The 16,157-nt window shown below is 41.7% G+C and overlaps 1 protein-coding gene across 1 annotated transcript in view; it reads right to left on the minus strand.

Moving 5' to 3' along the window:
• Positions 1 to 8,281: 8,281 nt before the first annotated feature.
• Positions 8,282 to 16,157, minus strand: part of LOC131949582 (inactive C-alpha-formylglycine-generating enzyme 2-like) — a 13,883-nt gene continuing 6,007 nt past the window's right edge. Inside the window, exons 5-9 of the mRNA XM_059311427.1 lie at positions 12,393 to 12,543; positions 11,834 to 11,889; positions 11,413 to 11,497; positions 10,357 to 10,519; positions 8,282 to 8,852 (exon numbers count right to left, since the gene is read on the minus strand). Coding sequence (XP_059167410.1) covers positions 8,708 to 8,852; positions 10,357 to 10,519; positions 11,413 to 11,497; positions 11,834 to 11,889; positions 12,393 to 12,543 — 600 coding nt within the window. The 3' untranslated portion in view covers positions 8,282 to 8,707. The remainder of the gene's footprint in view (positions 8,853 to 10,356; positions 10,520 to 11,412; positions 11,498 to 11,833; positions 11,890 to 12,392; positions 12,544 to 16,157) is intronic.

The raw sequence follows: 16,157 nt of genomic DNA on the forward strand, positions 1-16,157 counted from the left end.
ACTATGGTTCACCAAGATAACACAAACTATGGTTCACCAAGACAACACAAACTATGGTTCACCAAGACAACACAAACTATGGTTCACCAAAACAACACAAACTGTGGTTCACCAAGACAACACAAACTGTGGTTCACCAAGACAACACAAACTATGGTTCACCAAGAAAACACAAACTATGGTTCACCAAGAAAACACAAACTATGGTTCACCAAGACAACACACACTATGGTTCACCAAGACAACACAAACTATGGAGAATTACCACACACATCTTACATAGCGCCAGCTTGGGGGAGTGGGGTACTAAGGTACAATTAGACAGCATTTTCTTTCATGTTTGTGCCTAAGTCAAATGGGGCAGGACAAGTAGAGTTCATCTGTTTCAATGACCACGGCATACAAGTGAATAATGTGGTAAGTATTATGCCTAACCAGATTTACTTCCCTAACGTGATTCAGGTAACCATCAGAGCAGGGTGTACTCAGGGACGCCTTAAAGACTCGAACGCGGGATCCGAACTCAAGACTTTCAGATTAGCAGTCTAGCGCTCTACCGCTCGACAACGCCGTCCTTTTAAGACAGCAAACATGTGTAAAATCCTTTGAAGTTTCTGTTGTAACAAAAATAAATATGAAAAAATACATGAAAACTCTCACAAAAATATACGAGAAATCCCAACACAAAATATCTAAAATCCCCAAAAGTAAAACGACAAACCACTACGCTAAAAACTAGAAAATCCTCAAAATAAAAAAAGTCTAAAAAACTCCACAAAGTACAACCTGCCTTTTATCGATACACCTGTTCACGTGATAATAACATGAAATATTATTTTTTTTTACACATTTTGTTTTGGACTCAACACACCATTTATTTGCGTATAACAAAATGTGTTATACCTTGCACAACATTTTGTTTTATAACATCACACCGTGTATACAGCATTACATCTTGTGTATAACACACATCATATCTTATACAGTCTCCTATTCTTGTTGTTCATTCCAATGAGAAGAACGCAGACCACAGTGGTTAGACGATCAGACAAATCAATACGATACTTCCGATCTAGTTTGGTAGGGATTATGGGAATTAATACAACAGCAGACGTTCAATTTACGTCACACTCCCATCCCCTTCCGGTTTGGCGTTGAGGCAGATCAGACGATATAATACAACGCATCCGACTTTGAAATATTTTTTTTTATTTTAGGCATGACGCGAGAGGGGGGGGGGACAAAAAGGCAAGACCGTACCTTAGGCTAAGCCTGTCTCACGACTAGGCAAACAGCGGCATCTGGTGGCGGATCAGCACGCGCGCACACAGATAAGATAATGGTCATGTGACCTCGGGACAGCTGGTCCGCCAAATCTCACCTACGCGAGAAATTACGGCTTTTATGTTTTGTTTCACCACAAAAAAATCTTTTTTTTTTTAAAATATCGTTTGTTTCAACTATTATGCCCCCACCCACCTTACCCCCTCCCCCCACCTTGGACTTCCCCTAGGCACCACGTGACCGTTGTCTGCAAACAAAGTCGACCGTCACGGAAAGTAAAAATGGCCGTCACAACTTGCAAGGGGGCGCGTGCTCAAACGTCTGCGAGCTGTCGTCTGCTCCGGGTGGGATCAACGAAAAACTTTTGAGTTACGATTTTTGATTCGCCATGTTCCGGTACCGCCACCTACCGAGTAAATCATTAGCAAGTCGGAGGGGTCGTATATAATTTTTTTTTACGACCCTAACCCTAACAATGTCATACTTTGTTTCTGCAGATGTTGTATACAATTAATTACACGCAGAATATTTTACGTTTCAGTCACCTGATCTGATGGATTTGATTTCGCTAAACAAAGTCGTTAAACCCTTTAGCAGCGATGTGCTATTTTTACTCCTAATTATAAACGGTTTGAGTGCTGATGTATTGAGTCAAACAGATCGTATCTTTCTTGTAGCATGATACCACGATATATTAGAATTTGATCAGCATTGAGATTCGAGACATAAGATACACTGGTTCAATTATAGCAAGGTTGTTTTTCGCTTAAAAATTACGCAACATTTGAAGGTTGTTTTTTTTTTTTAATATTTTTTTTTTATATTTCCAGGTAGGAAATATTTACATATGTTGCCGCGACCGAATTAAATTTAGGATTTAAACAAAGCAAAACACAAAGCATTGATAGAAGCACAGATTGTATGTAGTAAAAAAACCATATGCCCCGAGGTAACAATCCACAGTACATGAAATAAAATACACGACGTTATATTTTTCATGTTGGTAATTTTTTTTTTCGTTAACATGAACAGCCGGTGCTATAAGCTGACAACACTAACTGACATTACAAGCTGATATCACAATTTGACATTACAAACTGACATTACAAGCTAATATCACAATTTGACATTACAAACTGACATTACAAGCTAATATCACAATTTGACATTACAAACTGACATTACAAGCTAATATCACAATTTGACATTACAAACTGACATTACAAACTGAAATTACAAACAGACATTACAAACTTACATCACAAACTGATATCAGAATTTGACATTACAAACTGACATTACAAACTAACATTACAAAATGACATAACAAACGGACATTATAAGCTGATATAAGAAACTTTTCCATTACACGAGTAAAGCTAGATCAAAGTATAAAGTTACACAAGAAATAGATTAGGATAAAGCTAGATCAAGGCTAATGTAACACAAGAAATAGATTAGGATAAAGCTAGATCAAGGCTAATGTAACACAAGAAATAGATTAGGATAAAGCTAGATCAAGGCTAATGTAACACAAGAAATAGATTAGGATAAAGCTAGATCAAGGCTTAAGTAACACACGACATAGATTAGGATAAAGCTAGATCAAGGCTAAAGTTACACATGAAATAGATTAGGATAAAGCTAGATCAAGGCTAATGTTACACAAGAAATATATTAGGACAAAGCTAGATCAAGGCTAATGTTACACAAGAAATATATTAGGACAAAGCTAGATCAAGGCTAATGTTACACAAGCAATAGATTAGGATAAAGCTAGATCAAGGCTAATGTTACACAAGAAATAGATTAGGATAAAGCTAGATCAAGGCTAAATGTACTCAAGAAACTCACTAAAATGAGCTTCTAGTAATGTCAGCAAGTTAATAGTGTCACGCCCCTACCTATCCCTCTTTTCTCTCATTTATTCAATCACGTTTACTCACCCTCCCTCCAATCTAATCAATTTTTATTCTTTTCTATCCAGTATTGATTACCCCCCCCCCCCCCCCCTCCACTCGTAAACAAATCGAAGAAGCATTAGCCCATACCTTCCTCAACTATCTTGTATAAGAAACAATATATTCGCCCGCCCCCTGCCTTCTATATTGAACAATGTGTGGCCCCATTCCCCACCCTGGTCGAACCTCACAAGCTCAACCTTTTCTCTTTCACAAGCTCAACCTTTCCTCTCACAAATTCAACTTTTTCTCTCACAAACTCAACCTTTCCTAACTGTCTCACAAACTCAACCTTTCCTCTTTCACAAACTTAACTTTTCCTCTCACAAACTCAACCTTTCCTCTCACAAACTCAACCTTTCCTAACTGTCTCACAAACTCAACCTTTCCTCTCACAAACTTAACTTTTCCTCTCACAAACTCAACCTTTCCTCTCACAAACTCAACCTTTCCTAACTCTCTCACAAACTCAACCTTTCCTTTCACAAACTCAACCTTTCCTCTCACAAACTCAACCTTTCCTCTCACAAACTCAACCTTTCCTCTCACAAACTCAACCTTTCCTAACTCTCTCACAAACTCAACCTTTCCTAACTCTCTCACAAACTCAACCTTTCCTCTCACAAACTCAACCTTTCCTCTCACAAACTCAACCTTTCCTCTCACAAACTCAACCTTTCCTAACTCTCTCACAAACTCAACCTTTCCTAACTCTCTCACAAACTCAACCTTTCCTCTCACAAACTCAACCTTTCCTCTCACAAACTCAACCTTTCCTCTCACAAACTCAACCTTTCCTAACTCTCTCACAAACTCAACATTTCCTAATTCTTTCATAAACTCAACCTTTCCTCTCACAAACTCAACCTTTCCTCTCACAAACTCAACCTTTCCTCTCACAAACTCAACCTTTCCTAACTCTCTCACAAACTCAACCTTTCCTCTCACAAACTCAACCTTTCCTCTCACAAACTCAACCTTTCCTCTCACAAACTCAACCTTTCCTCTCACAAACTCAACCTTTCCTCTCACAAACTCAACCTTTCCTCTCACAAACTCAACCTTTCCTAACTCTACTTTATTTAGCAGAATATTTAACTTCTTCTCCATCCCCTCCATCCACTAACATGCTTTTTCCCCAATATCTGCCCCCCCCCCCCAACCCTCCCCCTACCCACCCCCACCCTCACATGTTCAACAGCGGTACCCAACCTGACAAGATCAGCATCCACACAGATGTCCCATGTTTAATCACGACAACTTAATCGCGACAACCCAATCGCGACAATTTAGCCACGACAATTTACGCCCCCTGCGATTAATTCCTCACGTTTGTGAGGCAGATTTTTACAGCACGTTTTGTGAGCTTGATCCGTTAATTGAGCTCTACAATATTTTTTTTTGTTCTTTTTCTTCCATCGCCGTTTGGCTTATCAGAGCAGAAAAGCCTGGCTAATTGCTTTGTTTTGATATGACATCATATCCGGTACGAATTAGAACAAAATGAAGTTTGGCTCAATACACATTTTTAACGGTATTTTTTTTTCTTCTTTTAAAAAAAACAAAAAAAAACTTGGAGTGTAAATCCAATCTTTTGTTTTGATGTGTGATGTGTGATGTGTGATGTATTGTTTGAAGATGGCGGTCACGTGACACTTGTTTGAAGGGGAGTGGCAGTGTTGAAGGGGAGAGAACTAACATCAACCGGCACCGGAAATTGGCGCTGGAACCAAATAATGCACGACACAGTAGGGGCGGGTGGGGCGTGCAGAAACAAATGGCGGAGAGGGGGTGGCGTAGGGGGTGGGGGTGAGGGTTCGTATCTAATTTTAGTCTTCCAGTCAGCTTTGTACACACTGAAATATGAGTAATTAAGGGTTCTTGTCCTTAAGCCCCACCTTAGTAGCCGTGAATCTAATTGTAGTTTAATCTAAAATACAAGCCTAATCTTAGTGTTTAAACATACCGCAGTTGAAACGGTTGTGGTACTAAGGAGCTATATTCAGCTGTTGATGTTTGTGGGGGGGGGGTGTACCTTCACATACAACACGTAGCAATACGTCACACTACGTCACATCACGTCTCGACACGACACGACTCCCGACTCCCGACACATCGAAACACATCACAACACAACACGTGACCAATACAATCATTCTGCGCTAGATTTGTATGTTCACCGTTTGTGAGTCGTCGTCATGTGTGTGTGCTTTTAAACGTGTGTGTAAGCGTCTGTGTGTAAGCGTGTGTGTGTGTGTGTGTGTAAACGTGTGTGCGTGTGTGCGTGTGTGCGTATGTGTAAGCGAGTGTGTGCATGAGTTCGGGTGTTTTAAAATATTACTAGCCAATAGCCTTGCAAAAAGTATGAACTAGCCGCTAGCTTTTATATATACCATTGACTAATCCGTAGCCTTCAGGTACTTTTATCTACCCCCTAGCTTAACTTGCTCACTCTGATATACATTCCATGAGCGCCTACTGATCCCGTTATGATCTGAGCACCCACCTTTGAGCTCCCTTTTATTCGACCATGTAATATATGTCTGCAGGTATACTGTCAAAGTGTTGAGGAGATACTAGACAACTACGCTCCAAAACGGCCGGCGTTGACGCTTAGAACTTTAATGATCTTGTGCGTCGTTATTAAAACTAATTTTGTTATAAAAATTTTAAAGTGTTTTTAAGTATTATATTCTACACGTTAGATGTCTTAGATATTATTCATATTTAACTTAATATAACAAAAAATTATAATAAAAATTATTGTATTATTTCTTGTCGCTGCGTACCGTAAGTACGTAGTGTTAGTTTGACGTTCGGTTGGTTAAGGGGAATTACCGAAACTGCGCGATTTTAAAATTATTTTTTATTTTATTTTAAGGGCTGTATTGCACTACTGAAAATCGAAATGCATTGTAACATGATTGAAAGTTATAGCCCAATAATAATAGTAAAGGCCAATTGATGTTTGTATCAAGAAACGTTAGCTTTATATGTCGCAAATAGTTACAAATCTAGCCTCAAGTCAAATAATATTCGCTAGTTCTTTGCATTTGTATATTTTATAAGATACATTTTAAATTAGTTTATTTCCTATTTGTTTAAGTTTTAGTTTTTAAATTGTTTCATTACTCTAGAGACGAAACGGACTTAACGCAAGTTTTTTTTTTAAGTCTATGTCATTAACAATGATCTAGACACTCTCAGCTAACATGGCCCACACCAGTGACGATTGAGAACAGTTAAATGACCTAGGCTAACACATTTGTTTCGACTCTACGTAAGAAAGAGAATATCATTAAAAACAAGTTAATAAAAATTCTAGTGACAATTTAAGCGCAATTTCCTTAATTAATTTTTTGTGACCGAACGAAAGGATAGCTTTAAAAACTTTCTTCGGCGATATTGTTCTAAATTATGGCAGGAATCGATTGGTAAATGTTTCAAGTCGCTAAGTGGTCTGGTTGCCGAGATATGGGCCAAAAACTGCACTTTTTCGAGGTTTTTTGGCTTTTCCGGGAAATCCAGGAAGGAATTCCGGGAATTTTTTTGGCCCACAATCATCCTCGGAACTTGCTTAACATATTTGCTTTGGAACTAGTCCTCGATATTGCTTCGTTGAGGAGGAGATACGACTTAAAGCTGCGGACACACGTCCATCCAGAAATAACGAATTAATAATCGCAATTCCTGTAAGGAAATTGCGCTAAAAAAAAAACCATCAATTATCAAAGAAAAAAAAAATTCACGCCTAAAACAAAAACTTATAATTTAATGGTCAAGGGGAAACAACCATTTAAATATTTATCATTAGAGAATTAACACTGTTGCTTCCCTTTGAATGTTACAGATAAGTCACAGTAAATCGTCTTGGTTTGTACGAGCCGCAGTCTATTTGTTTGCGTAGGCCTAGATCTATATGTTTTTTAAAATAAATAAAACAGACGAATAAATAAATTACATCACAACTTTGATAATTTTACATAAAAAAAAAATTCTGAAGAAAAGACAGCTATTTCATTTTTAATGTAGTAGATCGACCATCGTAAATAAAAACAACTCATGCAACATAATTATTTGTGAGTATGATCGTATTTATAATATTTACAAAAGATGTTAAGCCATGCCTCACACTCTACTATTTTTTGTGTATGCTCTTAAGTCGCACATTATGCCCTGATTATCTTACAAACAAGCACTTACAGGCGTAGGGCCTATTTTTGTTTTGCCCTTTCATTTCCCTTATATCGATTCACTCTTATAGGTTATAGTTAGAAGCCAATTGTACAGACACATCAGAACATATCAGTGAACAGGGTGACATTCAATAGGACCTGCTTTGTCACTGCGGGGTTGGAGAGTGTTTGGTCTTTAGATAGTGTCTACACACCCAGGGCATGAATGAAATAGCAAGGGACGCAACTTTAATAAAGATCGTAATCCTGAGTTATTTCCCTTGTGTGTTTCAACTCACTGCTGTTAGGTGGACCAAGACACTAGTGGGGCGGGTGGAGTTGGGGCTGTGGCAGAATAGAGATTGAATTCGACAATATTTTTATAGAGTATTCAGGATCTATTTTGTCTCGTTTATTAATTACTTTTTATGTTGTCTAAAGCACAGTGTATAAAGGCCTGTCTAATTAGCAGAAACTGGTCTTGCCTCCGACACTGGTAGGGTTTACGATGGAGGTAAACAGCGGTTTGATGTCATCCGAGGTGCAGGTGGAGGGTGAGTGGGGGCTCCGCTGTGTGTGTGTATGTGTGTGTGAATGTGTGTGTGTGAGCAAGTGTTTGTGTGTGTGGGAGTGTGTGTATGTGTGTGTGCGTGCGTGTGAGTGTGTGTGTATGTGTGTGTGTGTGTTATATGTGTGTGTAAGGTGGAGGAATGTGCTTTTAATAACTAATCTCGTGTGGCCTGATCAAATTCACTACACTGCACAAACAAATATACAGTTCCATTTTATTTTTCAATGACTAATCAGAAAACACACAACACAATCTATAAAAACATAACCAAAAAAAAAACTTGTGTTTTGTATTTTTTTAATTATATTTCTCTACGCTACAACTCAACTTCTCTCGTTCAACTCTAGCATGACAGTTACAGCCCTTTATTTTCACCACATTTTAAACTGAAATGTCCCCACATATAGTACCCACATCTACATTTCTGATAATTTAATCTACAAATTTATTCATTAAGCATTTAATCAGTTCTTTAATTAACCAATCATTTTGTTGATAATTTGATTAGTACATTAAATGTTTTTTCTAATCCACTCATGTTGTGGACAAAAAAAAAACACGTAACTACTAACTTTTTAAAATTCCCTTCCATTCTTTCATACAAAAATCAATCAAATACATTCATATTATGACAATGATAAAAAAATAATTCTCAAAATGATGGCTCATTCGACCTCTCGTTTTAGGAAAATCTGGCCAGGTACACATCACGTGACTTACAGCTCGTCTTTCTTCTTCCTGTGGAAAACCCGCTTTCTCTCGGACGGGGAGACTGTGGTCGTGACTCGATCTGCTTCTGGTGCGCTTTTTGCGCAACGGAAACCTACGTTGGCGGCGGAGTAGTCCTGGGGCTGTCCCATCCTGGGGAGACATCAACAGGTAGCCATAATGGATTTATTAGACAGGTAGCCATATTGGATTTATTAGACAGGTAGCCATATTGGATTTATTAGACAGGTAGCCATATTGGATTTATTAGACAGGTAGCCATATTGGATTCATTAGACAGGTAGCCATATTGGATTCATTAGACAGGTAGCCAGATTGGATTCATTAGACAGGTAGCCATATTGGATTCATTAGACAGGTAGCCATATTGGATTCATTAGACAGGTAGCCAGATTGGATTCATTAGACAGGTAGCCAGATTGGATTCATTAGACAGGTAGCCAGATTGGATTCATTAGACAGGTAGCCATAATGGATTCATTAGACAGGTAGCTATATTGGATTTATTAGACAGGTAGCCATATTGGATTCATTAGACAGGTAGCCATATTGGATTCATTAGACAGGTAGCCAGATTGGATTCATTAGACAGGTAGCCATATTGGATTCATTAGACAGGTAGCCATAATGGATTCATTAGACAGGTAGCCATATTGGATTCATTAGACAGGTAGCCAGATTGGATTCATTAGACAGGTAGCCAGATTGGATTCATTAGACAGGTAGCCATAATGGATTCATTAGACAGGTAGCCATATTGGATTTATTAGACAAGTAGCCATATTGGATTTATTAGACAGGTAGCGAAGTTGGATTCATTAGACAGGTAGCCATATTGGATTTATTAGACAAGTAGCCATATTGGATTTATTAGACAGGTAGCCATATTTGATTTATTAGACATGTAGCCATATTGGATTCATTAGACGGCACGTAGTTACATTCATAGATACCTACAGGCATCTATAAATATCAAGTGACCGACACCCTCCCCCCCCCCCCCCCCTCGACCCCCAATGGTTACATTGGACTTATTTAACGTAGAAGTACGATATTGAAAACAAAATAATATTCATGTTGTATACTATTTGAAGGCTTCAAAGTCCTGTCTTTTAAATGCCAGGTACACAAAAACTTCAGTTAAAAGAGGCCCGACTCCACCTAAACGGGATACCACTGGGGAAAGGTGGAGACATTTTTAGATGACAGTAAACGTGTCTGTGTTCGAACCTACAATTGCAATGTTGGAAGGGTGTGGTCGAATGGTAGAGCGTTTGACTGCTAACCGGAAGGTCTCGAGTTTGGATCCCGACGAGTCCGTACTACGTCCTTGACTCGTTAGGGAAGGTAAAGGCGGCTGAGCACAGTGATGACCACTTTATCCGTTTTTATGCCGAGGTGAATCAAACAGGTGAACTCTACATCACCTGCCCCATGGACCTTTTCTTCAAGGGGTCCCTGTTATCGCGAGTATGTACCCATCAAATGTACCCATTTATCGTGAAAAAGTCTATATTAGGATCCTTTTGTTAGAAGCCACTTGTCAAGGTACCAATATCAAGTACGCTTACAATATCATCCTCTGTCAAACGTCTTTATTAAAGCCCCCATACCCTGCCTCCCCTGTCAGACTTACCTCTGTCCATTGCGAACAGCGGCGTTTATCTTCCCGTTGACCGAGTCGACGAAGGATCCGCCCTTGAGCACGACCATGGGGGACTGGAGGTGGGGCTGGACCCTCCGCTCTGTGTAGGCGGAAGTTGTCCACTCCCACACGTTGCCGATCAGGTCGTAGAAACCTGGAGCAGACGACAGAAGCAAGCGTTATGTCACGTGCACACACAATACAGCAGAAGGCAGTAGCAAGGGTAAACACACGGGCGTACAACACATATCAGTCAAAATATATAGACTCAGAGGCGTCGCGAGCAGACCGCACTGGTTGACACCATTTAGGGGGTGACAGCAAGACAAAATACATTTCAAGATATATAGAATAACTATGTGGTTTTTTTTTTTGCCAGTTCAACGATTGGTTAATTAGAGTTAAAAAGGATTTAAAGTACATAATGACGATCAGGACCATGGAGGGATGGGGGTGACACTACAACCAAAACATGCAAACTATAGAGAAAACAATGCTACATCCAGCTGTATTAACATGATAACATCATTAAATGTGAACACTTTAAAGCTTTTACCGGGGGGGGGGTTGACACCAACGGCAAAATTTACAGAGAATAAAAAGGGGGTGGGGGGTGACACCATGTAGTGCCACACCGAGTGACACCCGACCTAGCGACACCACTGTGCAGGCACCTTTTGATTGTTGTATTTGAGTGTTTGTTATTAATGAACAACCAACAATTATGTGTGTTGTTTACACTAAGTACAAACACCACTGAACCGGAGAAAAGGATTCTGAATTGTTAACATGTTTACTTCACATATTGATAAAAATCATCAAGTATTGAACATACTACTGTAATCTATAAAAAGACGTTACGTACTTATGGAAAGTACTAGTACGTGTGGGAGGAGGGGGAGGAGGGGGTTATATTTATGTGACGTCAGTTATGGAGAAGATAACGGGGCGTCGGTGCTGTCAGTGTGTACCGAACTCAGACCTTCGAGCCGCCAGTCTAACGAGCTAACAACCCGACCACATCAACCACGTCATTTGGATACGAACCGATTAAGTTCTGAGGCCTGTAGGCGTCCACTGGTGACGTCATGGCGTAACCGTCAGACTTCCTGTTCTCATAAGGCCACTCACCCTGAGAAATCACGTGATCAGACGACTCATTAATCTTACTAATTAATCTAGCTATATACTAATTAATATTGCTATATAATTAAACGCATCCACAATCAAATATAACCAAACACGTCCATTTGCAACATACTTCTAGTGCCCTGAAAGCCACAGCGACATTCAGATTTTAATTTAAAATTAACGCACAACACTTCAACATAAACAAATTTTAAACGCAGCCATTTTAAAAAAACCCACTTAATTATTGTAAAATTTAATTCGTGACACAAGCATCAAGTTTAAAAAATAACGAATTAATTTCAAAACGTATGTTAAATTACAAGGGACGTAATCCTACCTGCCATACATTAGCACGTCTTCTTTCCCAGTTATCGCCCCATGGGTAGGCGTGATCTAAGCGAAGGAATTTGATAGCATTGGTTACAAAATTGCTGTGTTATAAAATTAAAATCACTTCATTTCTTAAAAAAAAAATCACGAATCATAACGATTTTAATAGGCAATTTAGCAACTAACAGCCATTTATTACAATAAAATTAAAGTTAATTTTGTTGTGTTCACAAGGAGTCCCAACAGTCCATCCGCCCTTGCCCCACATTTCTGCCATAATGTTTGTATTTAGACTGCATCTCCACTAGCCAAGACTCACTGATAGATCCGCCCCTAGCCTTACATCTACACTAGTCTAAGGTTTAAACTAGCACCGCCTCCAACCTAGATAAACTAGCATCGCCTCCACCCTAGACTCACTGATAGATCCGCCCGTGGCCCCTCATTTACATTAATCTAATGTTTAAACTAGAACAGCCCCACTAAACTAGCACCCCCACCCTAGATAAACTAGCATCCCCCACCCCAGACTTACTGATAGTCCCCCCCCCCCCACCAAGACTTACTGATAGATCCGCCCCTGGCAGCATACTCCCACTCCGCCTCTGTAGGCAGCCTCTTCCCGTGGAACTCGCAATATTTCTTGGCGTCGTACCAGCTCATGTGTACCACAGGGTGCTTCCACCTGTCCTCGAGGCTGCTATCTGGACCCTCGGGCTGAAACAGTGGGACGGGTCGGGGGTTGGTTTGGGGTGAGGGGAGTGGGGGGTAACAACGTGTTAGCTTTAGTCATTAGTCAAATGCTGAATTTGTGGCTACAATTTTCATGATCACAAATTTTGCATTCCATTGTGTTTTTTTTAAAGACTGTTTTAGCTATTATTTTAGCTATTTTAGCGGCCTATGTCCCATTAGGGACGACAGACAAACCTATCTTAACCTAGCTATTAATAGTTTTCAGTTTGTTTTAAAATTTCAAAGTTATTCACTTAATTATACAAAGAAAATTATCTTCTTCGCAAGTCAATTGTTCAGCTTAAAACCTGCTCAAGTTTATGAGAAAAACTACCAAACATCCCAGTTTGAGAGTGGGAACGAAATAACATGTTTCTAACAGTGACTTCCCTTTGAGGCAGCAGATCAAAGATTACAAACTAGGTATGATCAGCAACTTCATTCCAAGGCTACACAACAAACACGCGAGCACCAACTAAACGGTGCTGACAGCCTTCTCACGTGTACATCACAGCCAACCCCCGTCTACTCACCTTATCCCTACATCCCCGTCACTCCCAACCCACGTCTACTCACCTTATCCCTACATCCCCTGAACTCACAGCCAACCTACTCACTTTATCCCTACATCCCCTGAACTCACAGTCAACCTACTCACTTTATCCCTACATCCCCTGAACTCACAGCAAACCTACTCACCTTATCCCTACATCCCCTGAACTCACAGCCAACCTACTAACTTTATCCCTACATCCCCTGAACTCACAGCCAACCTACTCACCTTATCCCTACATCCCCTGAACTCACAGCCAACCCACGTCTAATAACCTTATCCCTACATCCCATGAACTCACAGCCAACCTACTCACTTTATCCCTACATCCCCTGAACTCACAGCCAACCTACTCACCTTATCCCTACATCCCCTGAACTCACAGCCAACCTACTCACTTTATCCCTACCTCCCCTGAACTCACAGCCAACCTACTCACCTTATCCCTACATCCCCTGAACTCACAGCCAACCCCCGTCTACTCACCTTATCCCTACATCCCCTGTCACTCCCAACCCACGTCTACTCACCTTATCCCTGCATCCCCTGAACTCACAGCCAACCTACTCACTTTATCCCTACATCCCCTGAACTCACAGCCAACCTACTCACCTTATCCCTACATCCCCTGAACTCACAGCCAACCCTCGTCTACTCACCTTATCCCTACATCCCCTGAACTCACAGCCAACCTACTCACTTTATCCCTACATCCCCTGAACTCACAGCCAACCTACTCACTTTATCCCTACATCCCCTGAACTCACAGCCAACCTACTCACTTTATCCCTACATCCCCTGAACTCACAGCCAACCTACTCACTTTATCCCTACATCCCCTGAACTCACAGCAAACCTACTCACCTTATCCCTACATCCCCTGAACTCACAGCCAACCTACCCACCTTATCCCTACATCCCCTGAACTCACAGCCAACCTACTCACCTTATCCCTACATCCCCTGAACTCACAGCCAACCTACTCACCTTATCCTTACATCCCCTGAACTCACAGCCAACCTACTCACTTTATCCCTACATCCCCTGAACTCACAGCCAACCTACTCACTTTATCCCTACATCCCCTGAACTCACAGCCAACCTACTCACCTTATCCCTACATCCCCTGTCACTCACAGCGAACCCACGTCTACTCACCTTATCCCTACATCCCCTGAACTCACAGCCAACCTACTCACCTTATCCCTACATCCCCTGAACTCACAGCCAACCTACTCACCTTATCCCTACATCCCCTGTCACTCACAGCCAACCCACGTCTACTCACCTTATCCCTACATCCCCTGAACTCACAGCCAACCTACTCACCTTATCCCTACATCCCCTGAACTCACAGCCAACCTACTCACCTTATCCCTACATCCCCTGAACTCACAGCCAACCCACGTCTACTCACCTTATCCCTACATCCCCTGAACTCACAGCCAACCTACTCACCTTATCCCTACATCCCCTGAACTCACAGCCAACCTACTCACCTTATCCCTACATCCCTTGAACTCACAGCCAACCTACTCACTTTATCCCTACATCCCCTGAACTCACAGCCAACCTACTCACCTTATCCCTACATCCCCTGAACTCACAGCCAACCTACTCACCTTATCCCTACTACCCTGAACTCACAGCCAACCTACTCACCGTATCCCTACATCTCCTGAACTCACAGCTAACCTACTCACCTTATCCCTACATCCCCTGATCTCACAGCCAACCTACTCACCTTATCTCTACATCCCCTGAACTCACAGCCAACCTACTCACCTTATCCCTACATCCCCTGAACTCACAGCCAACCTACTCACCTTATCCCTACATCCCCTGAACTCACAGCCAACCTACTCACCTTATCCCTACGTCCCCTGAACTCACAGCCAACCTACTCACTTTATCCCTACATCCCCTGAACTCACAGCCAACCTACTCACTTTATCCCTACATCCCCTGAACTCACAGCCAACCTACTCACCTTATCCCTACATCCCCTGAACTCACAGCCAACCTACTCACTTTATCCCTACGTCCCCTGAACTCACAGCCATCCTACTCACCTTATCCCTACATCCCCTGAACTCACAGCCAACCTACTCACCTTATCCCTACATCCCCTGAACTCACAGCCAACCTACTCACCTTATCTCTACATCCCCTGAACTCACAGCCAACTTACTCACCTTATCCCTACATCCCCTGTCACTCACAGCCAACCCACGTCTACTTACCTTATCCCTACATCCCCTGAACTCACAGCCAACCTACTCACCTTATCCCTACATCCCCTGTCACTCACAGCCAACCCACGTCTACTCACCTTATCCCTACATCCCCTGAACTCACAGCCAACCTACTCACGTTATCCCTACATCCCCTGAACTCACAGCCAACCTACTCACTTTATCCCTACGTCCCCTGAACTCACAGCCAACCTACTCACCTTATCCCTACATCCCCTGTCACTTACAACAAACCCACGTCTACTCACCTTATCCCTACATCCCCTGAACTCACAGCCAACCTACTCACTTTATCCCTACGTCCCCTGAACTCACAGCCAACCTACTCACTTTATCCCTACATCCCCTGAACTCACAGCCAACCTACTCACTTTATCCCTACATCCCCTGAACTCACAGCCAACCTACTCACCTTATCCCTACATCCCCTGAACTCACAGCCAACCTACTCACTTTATCCCTACGTCCCCTGAACTCACAGCCAACCTACTCACTTTATCCCTACATCCCCTGAACTCACAGCCAACCTACTCACCTTATCCCTACATCCCCTGAACTCACAGCCAACCTACTCACCTTATCCCTACATCCCCTGAACTCACAGCCAACCTACTCACCTTATCCCGACATCTCCTGTCACTCACAGCCAACCCACGTCTACTCACCTTATCCCTACATCCCCTGAACTCACAGCCAACCTACTCACGTTATCCCTACATCCCCTGAACTCACAGCCAACCTACTCACTTTATCCCTACGTCCCCTGAACTCACAGCCAACCTACTCAC

Source organism: Physella acuta, unplaced genomic scaffold, assembly GCF_028476545.2.
Source record: "Physella acuta isolate Inbredline_101_S28 unplaced genomic scaffold, ASM2847654v3 ptg000703l, whole genome shotgun sequence".
Classification (NCBI taxonomy): domain Eukaryota; kingdom Metazoa; phylum Mollusca; class Gastropoda; family Physidae; genus Physella; species Physella acuta.